This window comes from Marmota monax, unplaced genomic scaffold (assembly GCF_021218885.2).
Source record: "Marmota monax isolate L192 unplaced genomic scaffold, Marmota_monax_Labrador192_F-V1.1 WCK01_AAM20220418_F8-fsc00024, whole genome shotgun sequence".
Taxonomy (NCBI): domain Eukaryota; kingdom Metazoa; phylum Chordata; class Mammalia; order Rodentia; family Sciuridae; genus Marmota; species Marmota monax.
Window position 1 is genome coordinate 22,911,816 of NW_026695224.1, and position 13,029 is coordinate 22,924,844.

Consider the following 13,029-nt stretch of genomic DNA (forward strand, 5'->3'; position numbering starts at 1 on the left):
TGCCAGCACCTGCTTGTACCACAGCTCAAGAGCACTGATCTGGAATGGGAGGGAAAGAACTTGTGTTTATTAAGCAATTAGTGTATGTCAGGCCCAATGCTAAGCTCTTTGTACATGGCCTTTCATTTGATCTCCAGAACCATCTATTGTGGAAAGCTGGGGTTCCAAGAGGTCAGTTAGTGGATCCAAGGTTGCACAGCCAGTGTGCGTCAGCCATAATCCACACTGGGTCAGTCTGACTCCAGAGGTACATGAGTAAGACTCAGAGTGGTGAAGCACCTTGCTTGGTTGTGATCTTACCGAAAACCAAGAATTTTTGTGAAGGTGCATTGACTAGTGCAAGCTTGGCAAATAGCAGGGGTTAGGAAATGTTTCTTAAATTTTGAGTCTCCCTCATAGACAATTGGTTGAACACATACAAAGTCGATTTAAGGCCTCCTGACCTGAATCTTTGTCTCAAAGGCCTAAAGCCCTGAGAATGGGGGATCTGTGGACATTCCCTCTTTGCCCCACAGATCTTTTGGCTCTGGCCTCAAACCTGAAATATGGAGTGGGCCCGTTGCTTAGTGGTAGACAGAAAGAGCCTTGTTCCAGATTTAGAATTCATAATCCCTTCTGTCTCTGCCTCATTTATGCCAATTTAACCATCAAGCATTTGAATTTTTCTGGTACAATCAATCAGTCACTTCTCTGGTTTCAGTTGCTTGTATGCATTGAGGAAATTGGATGAGTTACTCTCAGCATTCCCTTTCTGCTGTTTTGGAAGAGTCCATTATGTGATGCTGAGGGAAGCTTCCTTCTTCTATCCAGTGTTAGCAGATGTTTTCCTGGGATTGGTGACTTGAAGCAACCTTATTTTCATCTGAAACCTAAGGGTTTTGATAGTCAAGGGGACATTGTACCACTCCTGCTGGATATCACCATAGTCTTCACCCAGGTCTAGGCTGCAAGTGGTTTGTTTTGTTTTGTTTCTCACGAAGAGTGTCATGCTGTGGAACTATTGCCCCAGCTTTCTGGCAAGTGGTCCCAATTAAATATTAATGAGCTGTAAGATTTTTAAATTTTACATTCTTGCGTAAAATTTTATATTATGCTGTGAAAAATCCACGAAGGGGTGTGTGCCGTGCAGCAGTGCAGACTGATGAATCTGGAGAGTTCTGAGGACCACTCCCTGTGCACTCTGGACTCCACAACCTGCCTGTTCTCAGCGTTTCTTCCGCTAGCACACTGCCCCCTTGCTGCCTTTCCTTATGACCCAGCTGTCTGAACATGCCTGAGGCTTGGTGTACCATCAGCCACAATGCCCTCCTCCTATCACCCTGGAACCAAACACACCCTCTAGGTGACAGGTGTGTGTTGAGGAGGACTGAGGCCCTGGGCTGGGTGAAGGCTTTCTTTGCAGAGCGTAGATGGTGAGGACTGAGCATGATTGATGGTGGGTCCCTGCCAACAGGGTTAGAGACCTCTGAGACCCATAAACAGTAGTCAGGGGTTGGCCATGATGTCTTGGGAATTGACAGTGTCAGTACTTTCTTCTATTTCCGATGCTGCTTTTCTCTTTCTGTGACTGGTTCCTCAAGCACCTGAATCCCCACTGAGCTTTCCTTCACACAGGGGCAGGAAGAGGTGGTAGTCTTATTCAGCAGACTTGGAGCACATCAGCAGAGCCAAGGCACTGGAGCAGTTTTCCCTGAGTGGGTTTGTTTATTTCTTCCCAGGCCCCTCCTCCACACTCCTATGGTTCTCTTCTCTGGCCTCCTAAAGCACCCATTCAGTTGCAGCAATGGAGGTCAGAGAGGAAGGATATGTATAGAGCCTGTTTTGTTTGCTGTGGCCTTGGGTCTTTGCCAGGATTCTTGCTTTGGCTCCCTTCTCCAGACAACTTCTGGTGGAGCCTGGTGGCTGTACTATTTCTGTAGTGCTTTGATGAAAGCCCCTGGTTCAAATGAGCCCCAGCTGGAAACAGCTAGTTTGGGGGCCTCCAGACTAATTGCACTGGGCAGAGTGAATGGTATCTGGGAGTGCATGGCAAGGATAGTGTCAGCTAATGGGTGTGGTATGCTGGGTAGGAAGGTGTTGCAAGTTGTTTAGCTGAAAGGGGAAGGACGGGAGCTGATCAAAAGGACTGGGTCCTGATCAAAATGCTCAGCTATCCAATCCTGGGCCTGGTGGGACAATTCTGTTGAAAATGTTGGTTTTGAGAGGATCTTTCAGGCTGAAACCTTGACATCTCAGATTGTGCCAGTGACACAGGTAAATGTCTTGAGCTTCAGCCTTGCCTCTCTGGACTGACTGGTTATTTCTCTTTCTGTCTCCGTTCCTTTTAGCTTTAACGTCTCCTAAACCGAACTTGATGGGTCTGCCCAGCACAACAGTTCCTTCCCCTGGCCTCCCCACATCTGGATTACCAAATAAACCGTCCTCAGCATCGCTGAGCTCCCCGACCCCAGCACAAGCCACCATGGCGATGGCCCCTCAGCAACCCCCCCAACCCCAGCAGCAGCAGCCACAGGTGCAGCAGCCTCCCCCGCCGCCAGCAGCCCAGCTGCCACCCACCCCACAGCTCCCACCGCAGCAGCAACGCAAGGACAAAGACAGTGAGAAAGTAAAGGAGAAGGAGAAGGCACACAAAGGGAAAGGTGAACCCCTGCCTGCCCCCAAGAAGGAGAAGGGAGAGGCGCCCACGGCTGCTGCAGCCACGCTCTCTGCCCCGATGCCCGCCATGGAGTATGCAGTGGACCCTGCTCAGCTGCAGGCCCTGCAGGCAGCCTTGACTTCAGACCCCACAGCACTGCTCACGAGCCAGTTCCTTCCTTACTTTGTACCAGGCTTTTCTCCTTATTACGCCCCCCAGATCCCTGGCGCCCTGCAGAGCGGGTACCTGCAGCCTATGTATGGCATGGAAGGCCTGTTCCCCTACAGCCCTGCGCTGTCGCAGGCCCTGATGGGGCTGTCCCCGGGCTCCCTACTGCAGCAGTACCAGCAATACCAGCAGAGTCTGCAGGAGGTGATCCAGCAGCAGCAGCAGCGGCAACTGCAGCAGCAGCAGCAGCAGCAGCAGCAAAAAGTGCAGCAGCAGCAGCAGCAGCAGCAGCCCAAAGCAAGCCAAACCCCAGTCCCCCAGGGGGCTGCTTCCCCAGACAAAGACCCTGCCAAAGAATCCCCCAAACCAGAAGAGCAGAAAAATGCCCCCCGCGAGGTGTCCCCCCTCCTGCCGAAACCCCCCGAAGAGCCAGAAGCAGAAAGCAAAAGTGCGGACTCCCTCTACGACCCCTTCATTGTTCCAAAGGTGCAGTACAAGTTGGTCTGCCGCAAGTGCCAGGCGGGCTTCGGCGACGAGGAGGCGGCGAGGAGCCACCTGAAGTCCCTCTGCTTCTTCGGCCAGTCTGTGGTGAACCTGCAAGAGATGGTGCTTCACGTCCCCACCGGGAGCGGTGGCGGTGGCGGTGGCGGCGGCGGCGGTGGCGGCGGCGGCGGCTCGTACCACTGCCTGGCGTGCGAGAGCGCGCTCTGTGGGGAGGAAGCTCTGAGTCAACATCTCGAGTCGGCCTTGCACAAACACAGAACAATCACGAGAGCAGCAAGAAACGCCAAAGAGCACCCTAGTTTATTACCTCACTCTGCCTGCTTCCCCGATCCTAGCACCGCATCTACCTCGCAGTCTGCCGCTCACTCAAACGACAGCCCCCCGCCCCCGTCGGCCCCCGCGCCCCCGCCCGCTTCCCCCCACGCCCCCAGGAAGGCTTGGCCGCCGGTGGTCGCCCGGGCTTCGGCCGCGAAGCCCCCTTCTTTTCCTCCTCTCTCCTCATCTTCAACGGTTACCTCAAGTTCATGCAGCACCTCAGGGGTTCAGCCCTCGATGCCAACAGACGACTATTCGGAGGAGTCTGACACGGATCTCAGCCAAAAGTCCGACGGACCGGCGAGCCCGGTGGAGGGTCCCAAAGACCCCAGCTGCCCCAAGGACAGTGGTCTGACCAGTGTAGGAACGGACACCTTCAGATTGTAAGCTTTGAAGATGAACAATACAAACAAATGAATTTAAATAAAAAAATTAATAACAAACCAATTTCAAAAATAGACTGACTGCAATTCCAAAGCTTCTAACCAAAAAAACAAAAAAACACACAAAAAAAAAAAACAAAAAAAAGGAAAAAAAAGAAAAAGCGTGGGTTGTTTTCCCATATACCTATCTATGCCGGTGATTTTACATTCTTGTCTTTTTTCTTTTAATATTAAAAACAAAAACACCCCTAACCCTGTTCCATTGTGTCCTTTTGAAGGTACTATTGGTCTGGGAAACAGAAGTCCGCAGGGCCTCCCCTATGTCTTTGGAGCTTAAACCCCTTGTATATTTGCCCCTTTTCAATAAACGCCCCACCTTGAGAGCACAGAGGAGCCCGGCATGCACTGTATGGGAAAGCAGTCCACCTTGTTGCAGTTTTAGATTTCTTGCTATCTTAGCATTCAGATACCAATGGCTTGCTAAAAAGAAAAAAAGAAATGTAATGTCTTTTTATTCTCAGGTCAATCGCTCACACTTTGTTCTGTTTTCAGAATCATTGTTTTATATATATTATTTTTTCAGTTTTTTTTTTTTTTTTTTTTTTTTGGTTCCAGAAAAGATTTTGTTTTGTTTTTGTTTTGTTTTGTTAATTTAAAAACGGGCAGAAAGTATTTGAGAAAAACAATGTGAACTGCTTTAGCTTTCTGGGGATTTTTAAGGATAGCTTTTCTGCTGAAGCCAATTTCAAGGGGAAAAGTTAAGCACTCCCACTTTCAGAAAAAAAACGAAAAACAAACAAAAAAAAAAACCCACACACACAAAGAGTGTTGAGGACTTGTAGCTTAAAAAATAAGTTTTAAAAAACTGACTTTCTGTATTTATGATAGATATGACCATTTTTGGTGTTGAGTAGATTGTTGCATTGGAAATGAACTGAAGCAGTATGGTAGATTTAAAAGGAAAAAACCTTTTGTGTACATTTAGCTTTTTGTATGGTCCAGCTGACAGCTCCTCATTTGATGTCGTCTTGTTCATCCCTAGCAGATAGATTACAATCCGTTGATTCGCCTAAGCTTTTCTCCCCTTTGTCCCTTAACTCCACTTTTGTCTTTCCTCCTCCCAACTCCCATCCTATAATCTCCCACTTAAGGTAGCTGCCTTCATTTCTTAGAGGGTAGCTGCAGAATTATTTTATAAAACTAAAGAAAGAATTTCAAAGGATTCTAGGGGTCATTAGGATCCTCACAGATTATTTTTGGTTGGGGAGTTGAAACTTTTTAAAGGCATATAATTCTAGTTACCTTTGTCTGTAGCCTTGTACATTTATTTTTTATTTATCCTTCCTTTGGCTTTTCTCTTGTACCCCCTTCTTTTCCTCCTTGTTTGGTAGATGCTTCAAATATTCTTTTCCTAAACTAAGGCATTTGTTTCAGTTTGTGTAATTGGGTTGTGTACTTTTTTAATTAAAAAAAAAAGAAAAGAAAAGAAAAGTTTTGGTTAGGGGTTTGGTTTTTGGTTTTGTATTTGTGTTTTTTCTTTCCTCTCTCAGAAAAAGAAATTTCATGCTTTAAATAAAATCCAAAGACACACCCTTTCACTGCTGATGCAGAAAAGAGGGAAAGGGTTCTTGTTACTTGAGAATTTGTTTCTGATTTAAACAAACAAGACTTAGTTTAATAAAAGAAAGAGTAAAACAAAAGATTCCCAGGTTGTTAGGTGCCTCTTCTGCAAGCAGAGAGGCAACTGTTAATGACAATTCCATATACCAAAAGACACATTTTTTACTTCAAAGTTTTGTCCTTGTGTTAGGCAGTCTGAGCGGCGAGTGTTCCAGAGCGCAGCCAACAAAGAAGCAGATAGCAATGTACAGAGAGCAGAAGAGGAAACCGTACGTGAGGCACCTGTGTTTATGTTAGTATCCACATTCTTGTAACACAACACAATGCTACACATCCCCTTTTTTAATCTTGAAAACGGTCTGAACTTTGAAAGGAAAACTTTGTGCTGCTAAAACGTAGATTTTGGAGACAAATAGATGCTTTGCTGTTTCACTTTCGTAGCCAAACATCAACAGACACAATCTCCCCCTTGCCCCCAAAGTGTGAAGTCCTTTTCCCCTTCATTCTCCTCCTTATGTTTCAAAAGGGAACTTTGAAGACTGTGAATACAGGTTCCATTGGTCACCTTTCAGGCTTCTTTCCCCAGTGCTGAAGCCTCTCATCGACTTTGCAAAAGACTGGAGCATTCCAAGATCTGAAAATGGATTTCTTTTTTCTTTTTTTCTTTTTTAGCCGGGACTATTTTTATGAATTTGTTTTTAGTTAAATGAAAGAGTAGATCTGAACTGTTGTACATACTTCTAACTAGGCTGATGCACAGTGCAAATTCCTTTTTAATTTTTTTAAGTAGAAATTCTAAAGAATACCATCGTAACTATTCATATCAGTATCCAGTTGTAGCATAAGGTGTCAAAAACAAGTATGCAAAACATTTACTGTTTTAACAAGCTATTTCCTTTAACAAGAATTCTTGTATTTCTCCCTGTGTTTGAGATGAACATTTTTAAATTTTAAAGTTGTACAGTTTTTTCGTTGTTTTTTCATTATTTTATCTTGTTTGTAACTCTATGAAATATATATATATATATTTTTTGCCATTTAACTGTTGTATGTTACTCTGTGTCTGTATCATAGAAAAAAAATTGTTTTTGTTTTTGGTTCTTTATGTGACACCAGTTAACAATTAACACTAGCTTTACCTGTCAAATTCTGCTAGGTTTTCTCTAAAAACTGTTTTTAAAAATGATATTGCTTGGTAATAGTGCAATTTCTGTCCCTTTCCCTCCCCCCTCAACTTTAACTTCCTTTGTAATTTTGCTACCCCTTCCCTAATGGTTTTAATTTTGGGTGGTTGGGTTTTTTGGTTTTTGTGGGTTTTTTTTTTCCTACTATGCCATCCTCCCTCTGTGAGGCAGAGTGACTGTCATTGTTTTGTTATGCCATGCCTTGACCTGTGGGTGTGTTTGGCAACAAATAAGGTGGTTGGGTAGATTGGCTAAGCATGCTTCCACCCACCAGTATTCCTCTGAGGGGTATATGATTGTTTCAACCTGGAGTGGGTTGCACACTTAATGCTTTCCTCTACAACTGTACCGCCCACATGTATGTTCATTCAAAGCAGAAGTAATTCTCAGCACTAACCCAGAAGTAGCAAAGCAGTCAATGAGGGTGCAAAGTCGAAGTCAAACATGAGCTGGTCACATGTTTGTGGGCTGACATCATCAGTGGCTATGACCTGTAGCATTTACAAAGCATGAATTCACTACAACGCTCAACTGTTTGGATCCATCTCACTCGGGGAATCTATTCCTGTCTGCTGTATAGTGGGTAGCTGCGTAGGATATCCAAACTCACTTTTTAAATTAGTTCGTAATCTCCATTGGCACTTGGCTTTTTGGTTGTTGTTGGTTGGTTTTTTTTTTGTTTGTTTGTTTGTTTTTGTTGTTTGTTTTTGGTTTTTCTCAAATACTCCACAGTGTGGGTTGGTGCCAGACACATTGGGTCATAGCACCAGCTCTTGATGCACAGAATGGGAGTGATTTCATCCATCCTTTCTCCATCCTTCCAAAAAGAAACTTAAAAGGAAAATACACACATACACAATATATATATATACACACACACACAGAAGAGTTAATATGTCTAGGAAGTTTTTTTTTTTTAATTAAATGCTATTTAAAGAGATGAATGTGGCCAAAGTTTTACACAATTGAAAATAAAGTAAAACAGACGGCATGTGTAAACCTGAGTTTTTCAGGCATGGCAGGAAGTTGCAGGAGAGAGAGGCAGTGACCCAAGCCAGTGCACTTGATGTTCATGGACATATATTTTTTTTAAATAATAAATTAAATTAAAACATTTTAAATAGAAGCATAAATTGAGTTGGTTGTTTGTTGGCGCTGAGATACTGCCCACTGTGAAACAAAGCTTTGACTAGTTTTTTTGTTTGTTTGTTTACTTTCTTCAGGGGGGAGGGGGGCAAGTTTGGGTAGGAAAGAAAGCTTAAATGAACATGACCCTGAGGTGAAGAGGTATATGAACAGCCTTTGCAATGTACAAAAAAACAAAAACAAAACAAAAAAAAAAAAACAAAAACAAAAAAAAAAATAGAGCAAGTGAAACCAAAAATGATGTTCTTGGTGTTTTTCTATAATGTAGTCTTGTTAGCTTTTTTGTTACTGTAACAATGCTGATCTTGAACTGTACCAAAATACATGGAGACTAACAAACAGAACCACATGGAACTTTCAAACTGAAAAAAAGAAATTTGTCACAAAAACTTTGTTGTCATAGTTAAGTTGATTGTAGATGGTAATTGAATATACTCCTTTGGAAATATTTCATCAAGTATGTTTCCTGCTCATTGTGATACATTAAAAAAATATGAGCAAAAGTTCTTGACTCTGTTCCCAGATTGTGTATGTATGTGTGTGTATGTGTATGTGTGTGTATGCATGTGTATGCTCACATAAGTGTGTGTGTGTGAGAGAGCAGGGGGTTGACAGCTGGTGGAGTGTAAATTTGAACAATATCTTGAGGTTTTATGTGCAGGGAGTACTATTGCTGAGATTACACAAGCATGTGTATAAACTGGTTTTTTCTTTGTTTTGCATCTCCTAGCACTCAAAAGTGCCAGAAGTTTGGGCCATGACACATTTTCATTGGTCCAAGGAAGATGTAAGCCTGTCTTCTTAGAGAATTCTTGGCTCCAAAGAGCCCTAGTAACAGCTGGATTTTTTTTTTTTTTTTGAGAAGGGATCTCACTACATGTTGCCCAAGCTGGCCTTGAACTAGAGATCCTCCTGCCTCAGCCTCCACAGTAGCTGAGATTACGAGGGTATATCACCATGCCCAACTCAACTATATTTTTAATTCATATAAACTTTTAATGTTTACGTGAAATTTTTATGCACTTGGCACAACTGAAGCAAAGAGGCTTTGCTGGTGGCCAGGAGAGAGGTAGGTTCAACTTTGCTGAACTGGGAACTGGATCTAGTGTTTGTATCTCAAGGATGAAAACAGTAAGTTAAATTAAGGGATGATTGATTACATTTGCCTGGTCTCCCAAAGGGCTTTTCTGTATATCTTTTAGAGTAGAATTTGGGACACGCATAGTCTGGACAATAGCAGTAGCATTAGTAATTCCCGCATGCGAGAGACAGTTCAGTCTTATTATTAAAAAAATAAAATAAACCCTGTATTATAATGTCTTTAATTCATTAATGAGGACTTAAAATGTCTTTAATTCATTAATGAGGACTCACATCCAAGATGCAGCCCAAAGCCCTTTCATTCATCTCTAATTTATCACCACAACTAAGAAGTAATTTGCAAAGCTCTAGCAGCTGGGCTTGGATGACATCATAGGCTGGCCATGTCCCTGCAAGGTGTGTATCATCTGCCTTTGGTCAACAGGGATTGTTTCTTTGTCAAGAGTTAAACTCTGAAACCCTTTTCTATAGGCCCTAGATAGCCATTGTCAACCAAATATTTCTTCTCAGTTCCTGCAGCAGATATTCAAGAAGCAGTGACTATTCACTCAGAATCCCAGGGTTCTACAACTGGCATGAGCATCCCAAATGTTCAGAGAGGAACGCTGATTCTCTGGACAGTGCTGCAACCTTTGTGCCCAACAGGTACTGTCACCATCTGTAACCCAGATCTTTATCCAGGCATTGGACCCTTCTTTTGGGTGTTCCTAAAGAAGCAGTTGCTTTCTGTCTCAGTATGTCTTCTTGGCACACAGTCACAGATTTCTCTCCCACACCATGAAAAGGCACAGGGTAAGAATTGTTCAGAACTAAAGCCATATCTGCCTTTCTAAGCTATAATTATTTTAAGGTCACATTGAGATGTTTTAAATGGAACCAGTTTCACAGAGAGGTTTTGCTGCTTCAGCTTTTGAGGGGAAGGTGCCTACAATTCAAATTCTTCTACAGATAAATTTTTAACAAGAAAATAAGACAAAACTTGGTGTTGGTAAGCCCTTTGCATCAGGGAATCTAGGTGCCTAAATTACATTGAGAGAGGATTGAGTCAGAGAACTGAAGCTCTTTCTGAGAGGCTTTTTCTCTTAACGGAAAAGAAGTCTCCCAATCTGGCTTCAATACCATGCTCATGTGGATATTACTCTCCGTGGAATTAATAGTCCCCCTCCCTTGGAAAATGTGAAATGGCAACATCTTAAAATGGCTGATATGTGTTAGGTAGCTGTTTCTAATTTTGCTTTAAAAAATGTCTGCAGTACCTAGTCCCTGTTATAGACTAATGACCGTCCAAATCTCACTTTTAACAAGTTAAGACTGTAAGTTACAAGAACACAAGCGGCTTAAGAGTCAAGTTGAAGGATGAGAAGTTTGCACCTGCTGCTCTGCTCTGCAGCCTTAATTATAGCAGGACAGATGTGCTCGCATGGCCTCCACATTACTGCTGGAGGTGGACCAGCTAAGGCTCTGGCAAAACTTGCAAAGAAATTAGTGCTCTCGAGACCATTAAAGTAGGAGGCATTTCCATTATTCTTTATTTCATGATGAAGGTGAGATTTTCCTTCCCCTTTCCTTCCTCTTGCATCCTCTTTTTTTTTAACTAGAGGCATATGTTTTTAAGAAGTTTTAGCCAGTTAACTTAGGTTCCTCTGAATCTGTCATCTTGAGTTTTTTAATTACAGACAACAAAACAATTTTTTTGTTCCTTTATTTGTGACTATTTCATATTCTGTATGGAAGAGATGGACTAAGACTACTTAGCCTAGTTTTGAGTAAACCTGGGAATGAAAACTTCAGATGAACTGTTTTACTTTTGGGCAAAGATGCCTTGGCCTGAGAAATGAGTGCCAAGAAGCAGCTGGGAAGAGCAGCGAGTGGGAAGGGCCTGAGTGGAGAAAGCCCCAGGTCCTCAACACTCGCTCCTTCTGCTCAGTGAACCATCTTCCCCAAGCCTTCCTACAGCCCCTTCCAGCCCCTCTGCAATGCCTTCTATTGAATGACACTTGTAAAAGGGTTTTGTAAAACTACACACTTCTTTGCTCATTCCGCAAGTGGTCTGTGAAGTAGGGAAAGTGGGTGACATTTACCCGCAGCATTAGGGATAATGAGATGAGTGAGGCACAGAGGCACCAACCCCTGTTGAACCTGTCCAGTGTTCCTTCTCTCCATCATACACCTGAGACATTAGAGAAGGGTAGGTGAGAGTGAGCACCAGGGTCAGTTTGGTGGGGGTTCAAATTCTTGCTCCATCATTGTGACCTTGACTGTGTTTCTTTCTCCGAATACAAAATGAAGTGAAAGTATCTATTTCATAGTGTGGTGTTGTGACAATACTGCCCAGTCCACACCACAGGCTCAAAACCTATTGCTACTCCTGGAAACTTTCAGTTCACTCTATTTTCTAAGGACTTTGGGTCTAGCGTTCCAAGTCTTGCCATACATTCACTTCTGATGCTTTCACACATCAGAGGATGCAGAGATCTTTTGGCAGATTTCTACTCATGAGTTGTATAAGAGTTCAGTACAGGTGTTTGGATTTCAGTATTTTAATGCCCAACCTGTACTGATTAATTTGGTCATGAGAACTTGCAGTTTGCTTGTTTGCAGAGTAGATATGTATCTGCCTAATCATACCTTGAAGGCTGAGCAGCTTGAATGTGTGGAGTTACAGAGTAGAGGAAATGGAATCAGTTGGGACAATTTGCCCACTGCCTTTTTGGCCATATTCAGATGCACAGGCTGAGAGCTACCTAGCCGAAATGGGACTGTGGGAATGAATGAATCACAAGAGAAACATTATCCAAAGGGGAATACGTACAAGGCAATGTGCAAGAGGACCTCTTCACCTCTAAACTTGGGAAGGAGTTTTTAAAATGCTATTATTCATTAAGTAACTTGCAAAATGAGTACATGGAAGAGGCATGGGAAAGGAGTAAAATTCAGCATAGAATAGGCTGGAGCAGAGTGTTTGCCTGATAGTCTTTATATATAAGAACTCATCAGCGACATGTGCCTTAGGAGACTGGCTGTGAATTTTATCTATTTTAAATCAAATAACGATGACCTTGGCAATAAAGTTGCTAATATTGGTATCAGAGGACCAGTAAAGTGTATGGAGAATGACTAGTGGGCAATTTGCCTTTTCTCTGAGGATAACAACTGTAAATGTAGCCTTGGATTATTTCCAATAACATATATGATGGCATCCTTATTTTTCATGTATTTTTTCACTAGTTACTTATAAGATTATTTTCTTTATTACTATTACATCAAAATTTTATTAAGATGTGCCTTAATATAGTTTTAGTCATGTTTAATGTGCTTGTGGTTTGTTCAGTTCTCAGATCTGTGGGATATGACTATTAAAATTGGCAATTTTCAGCCATTATTTCTACAACTATGTATTTTTCTGCTACCTCCCCCTCCCCCCACTCCCCCTGCCCCAGGGCACCAACTATATAGGTATTTTGGGTATTAATTAACTTAATCCACTTAAGTTAATTCATAGCTTACGAATGTTCTGGGTTTTTCATTTGTTTGGTGTGTTTTGTTTTTCAGCTCTTTTTCTCTTTGTGTTTCATTTTGGCCAGTTTCCAATTCTGTCTTCAAGTCCACCGATCTTTTCTTCTAACCTGCCATTAATTCTATCCAGTGTATTTTTTCATCTCAGACACTAAAGTTTTCATCTCTGGAAGTTTAATTGGGGTCTTATTGTAAAATGTCTTCCACGTCTCTCCTTTTGAACATTGTCATCCTCTGCTAATTCTAGCATCTGTGTAAGTTCTGAGTTGGCTGCAGTTGATTGGTTATTCTTATTGTGGGTCATGTTTTCCTGCCTGTTTGCATACCTCATAATCTTAGATTCGTTACCAGACTTTGTGAATTTTACCTTGTTCGGTACTAAATGTCTTTGTATTCCTATACATTTCCTTAAGTTTTTTTTTTTTTTCAGATACACTTACATTATTTGGAAATAGTT

The 13,029-nt window shown here is 42.5% G+C and overlaps 1 protein-coding gene across 5 annotated transcripts in view; it reads left to right on the plus strand.

Moving 5' to 3' along the window:
• Positions 1–8,458, plus strand: part of Zfhx3 (zinc finger homeobox 3) — a 241,462-nt gene extending 233,004 nt beyond the window's left edge. For all 5 annotated transcript variants that reach the window (XM_058575900.1, XM_058575897.1, XM_046434352.2 and 2 more), the window contains one exon: positions 2,328–8,458. In XM_058575900.1, the coding sequence (XP_058431883.1) occupies positions 2,328–4,009 (1,682 nt within the window). In that variant the 3' untranslated portion in view covers positions 4,010–8,458. The remainder of the gene's footprint in view (positions 1–2,327) is intronic.
• Positions 8,459–13,029: the final 4,571 nt, after the last annotated feature.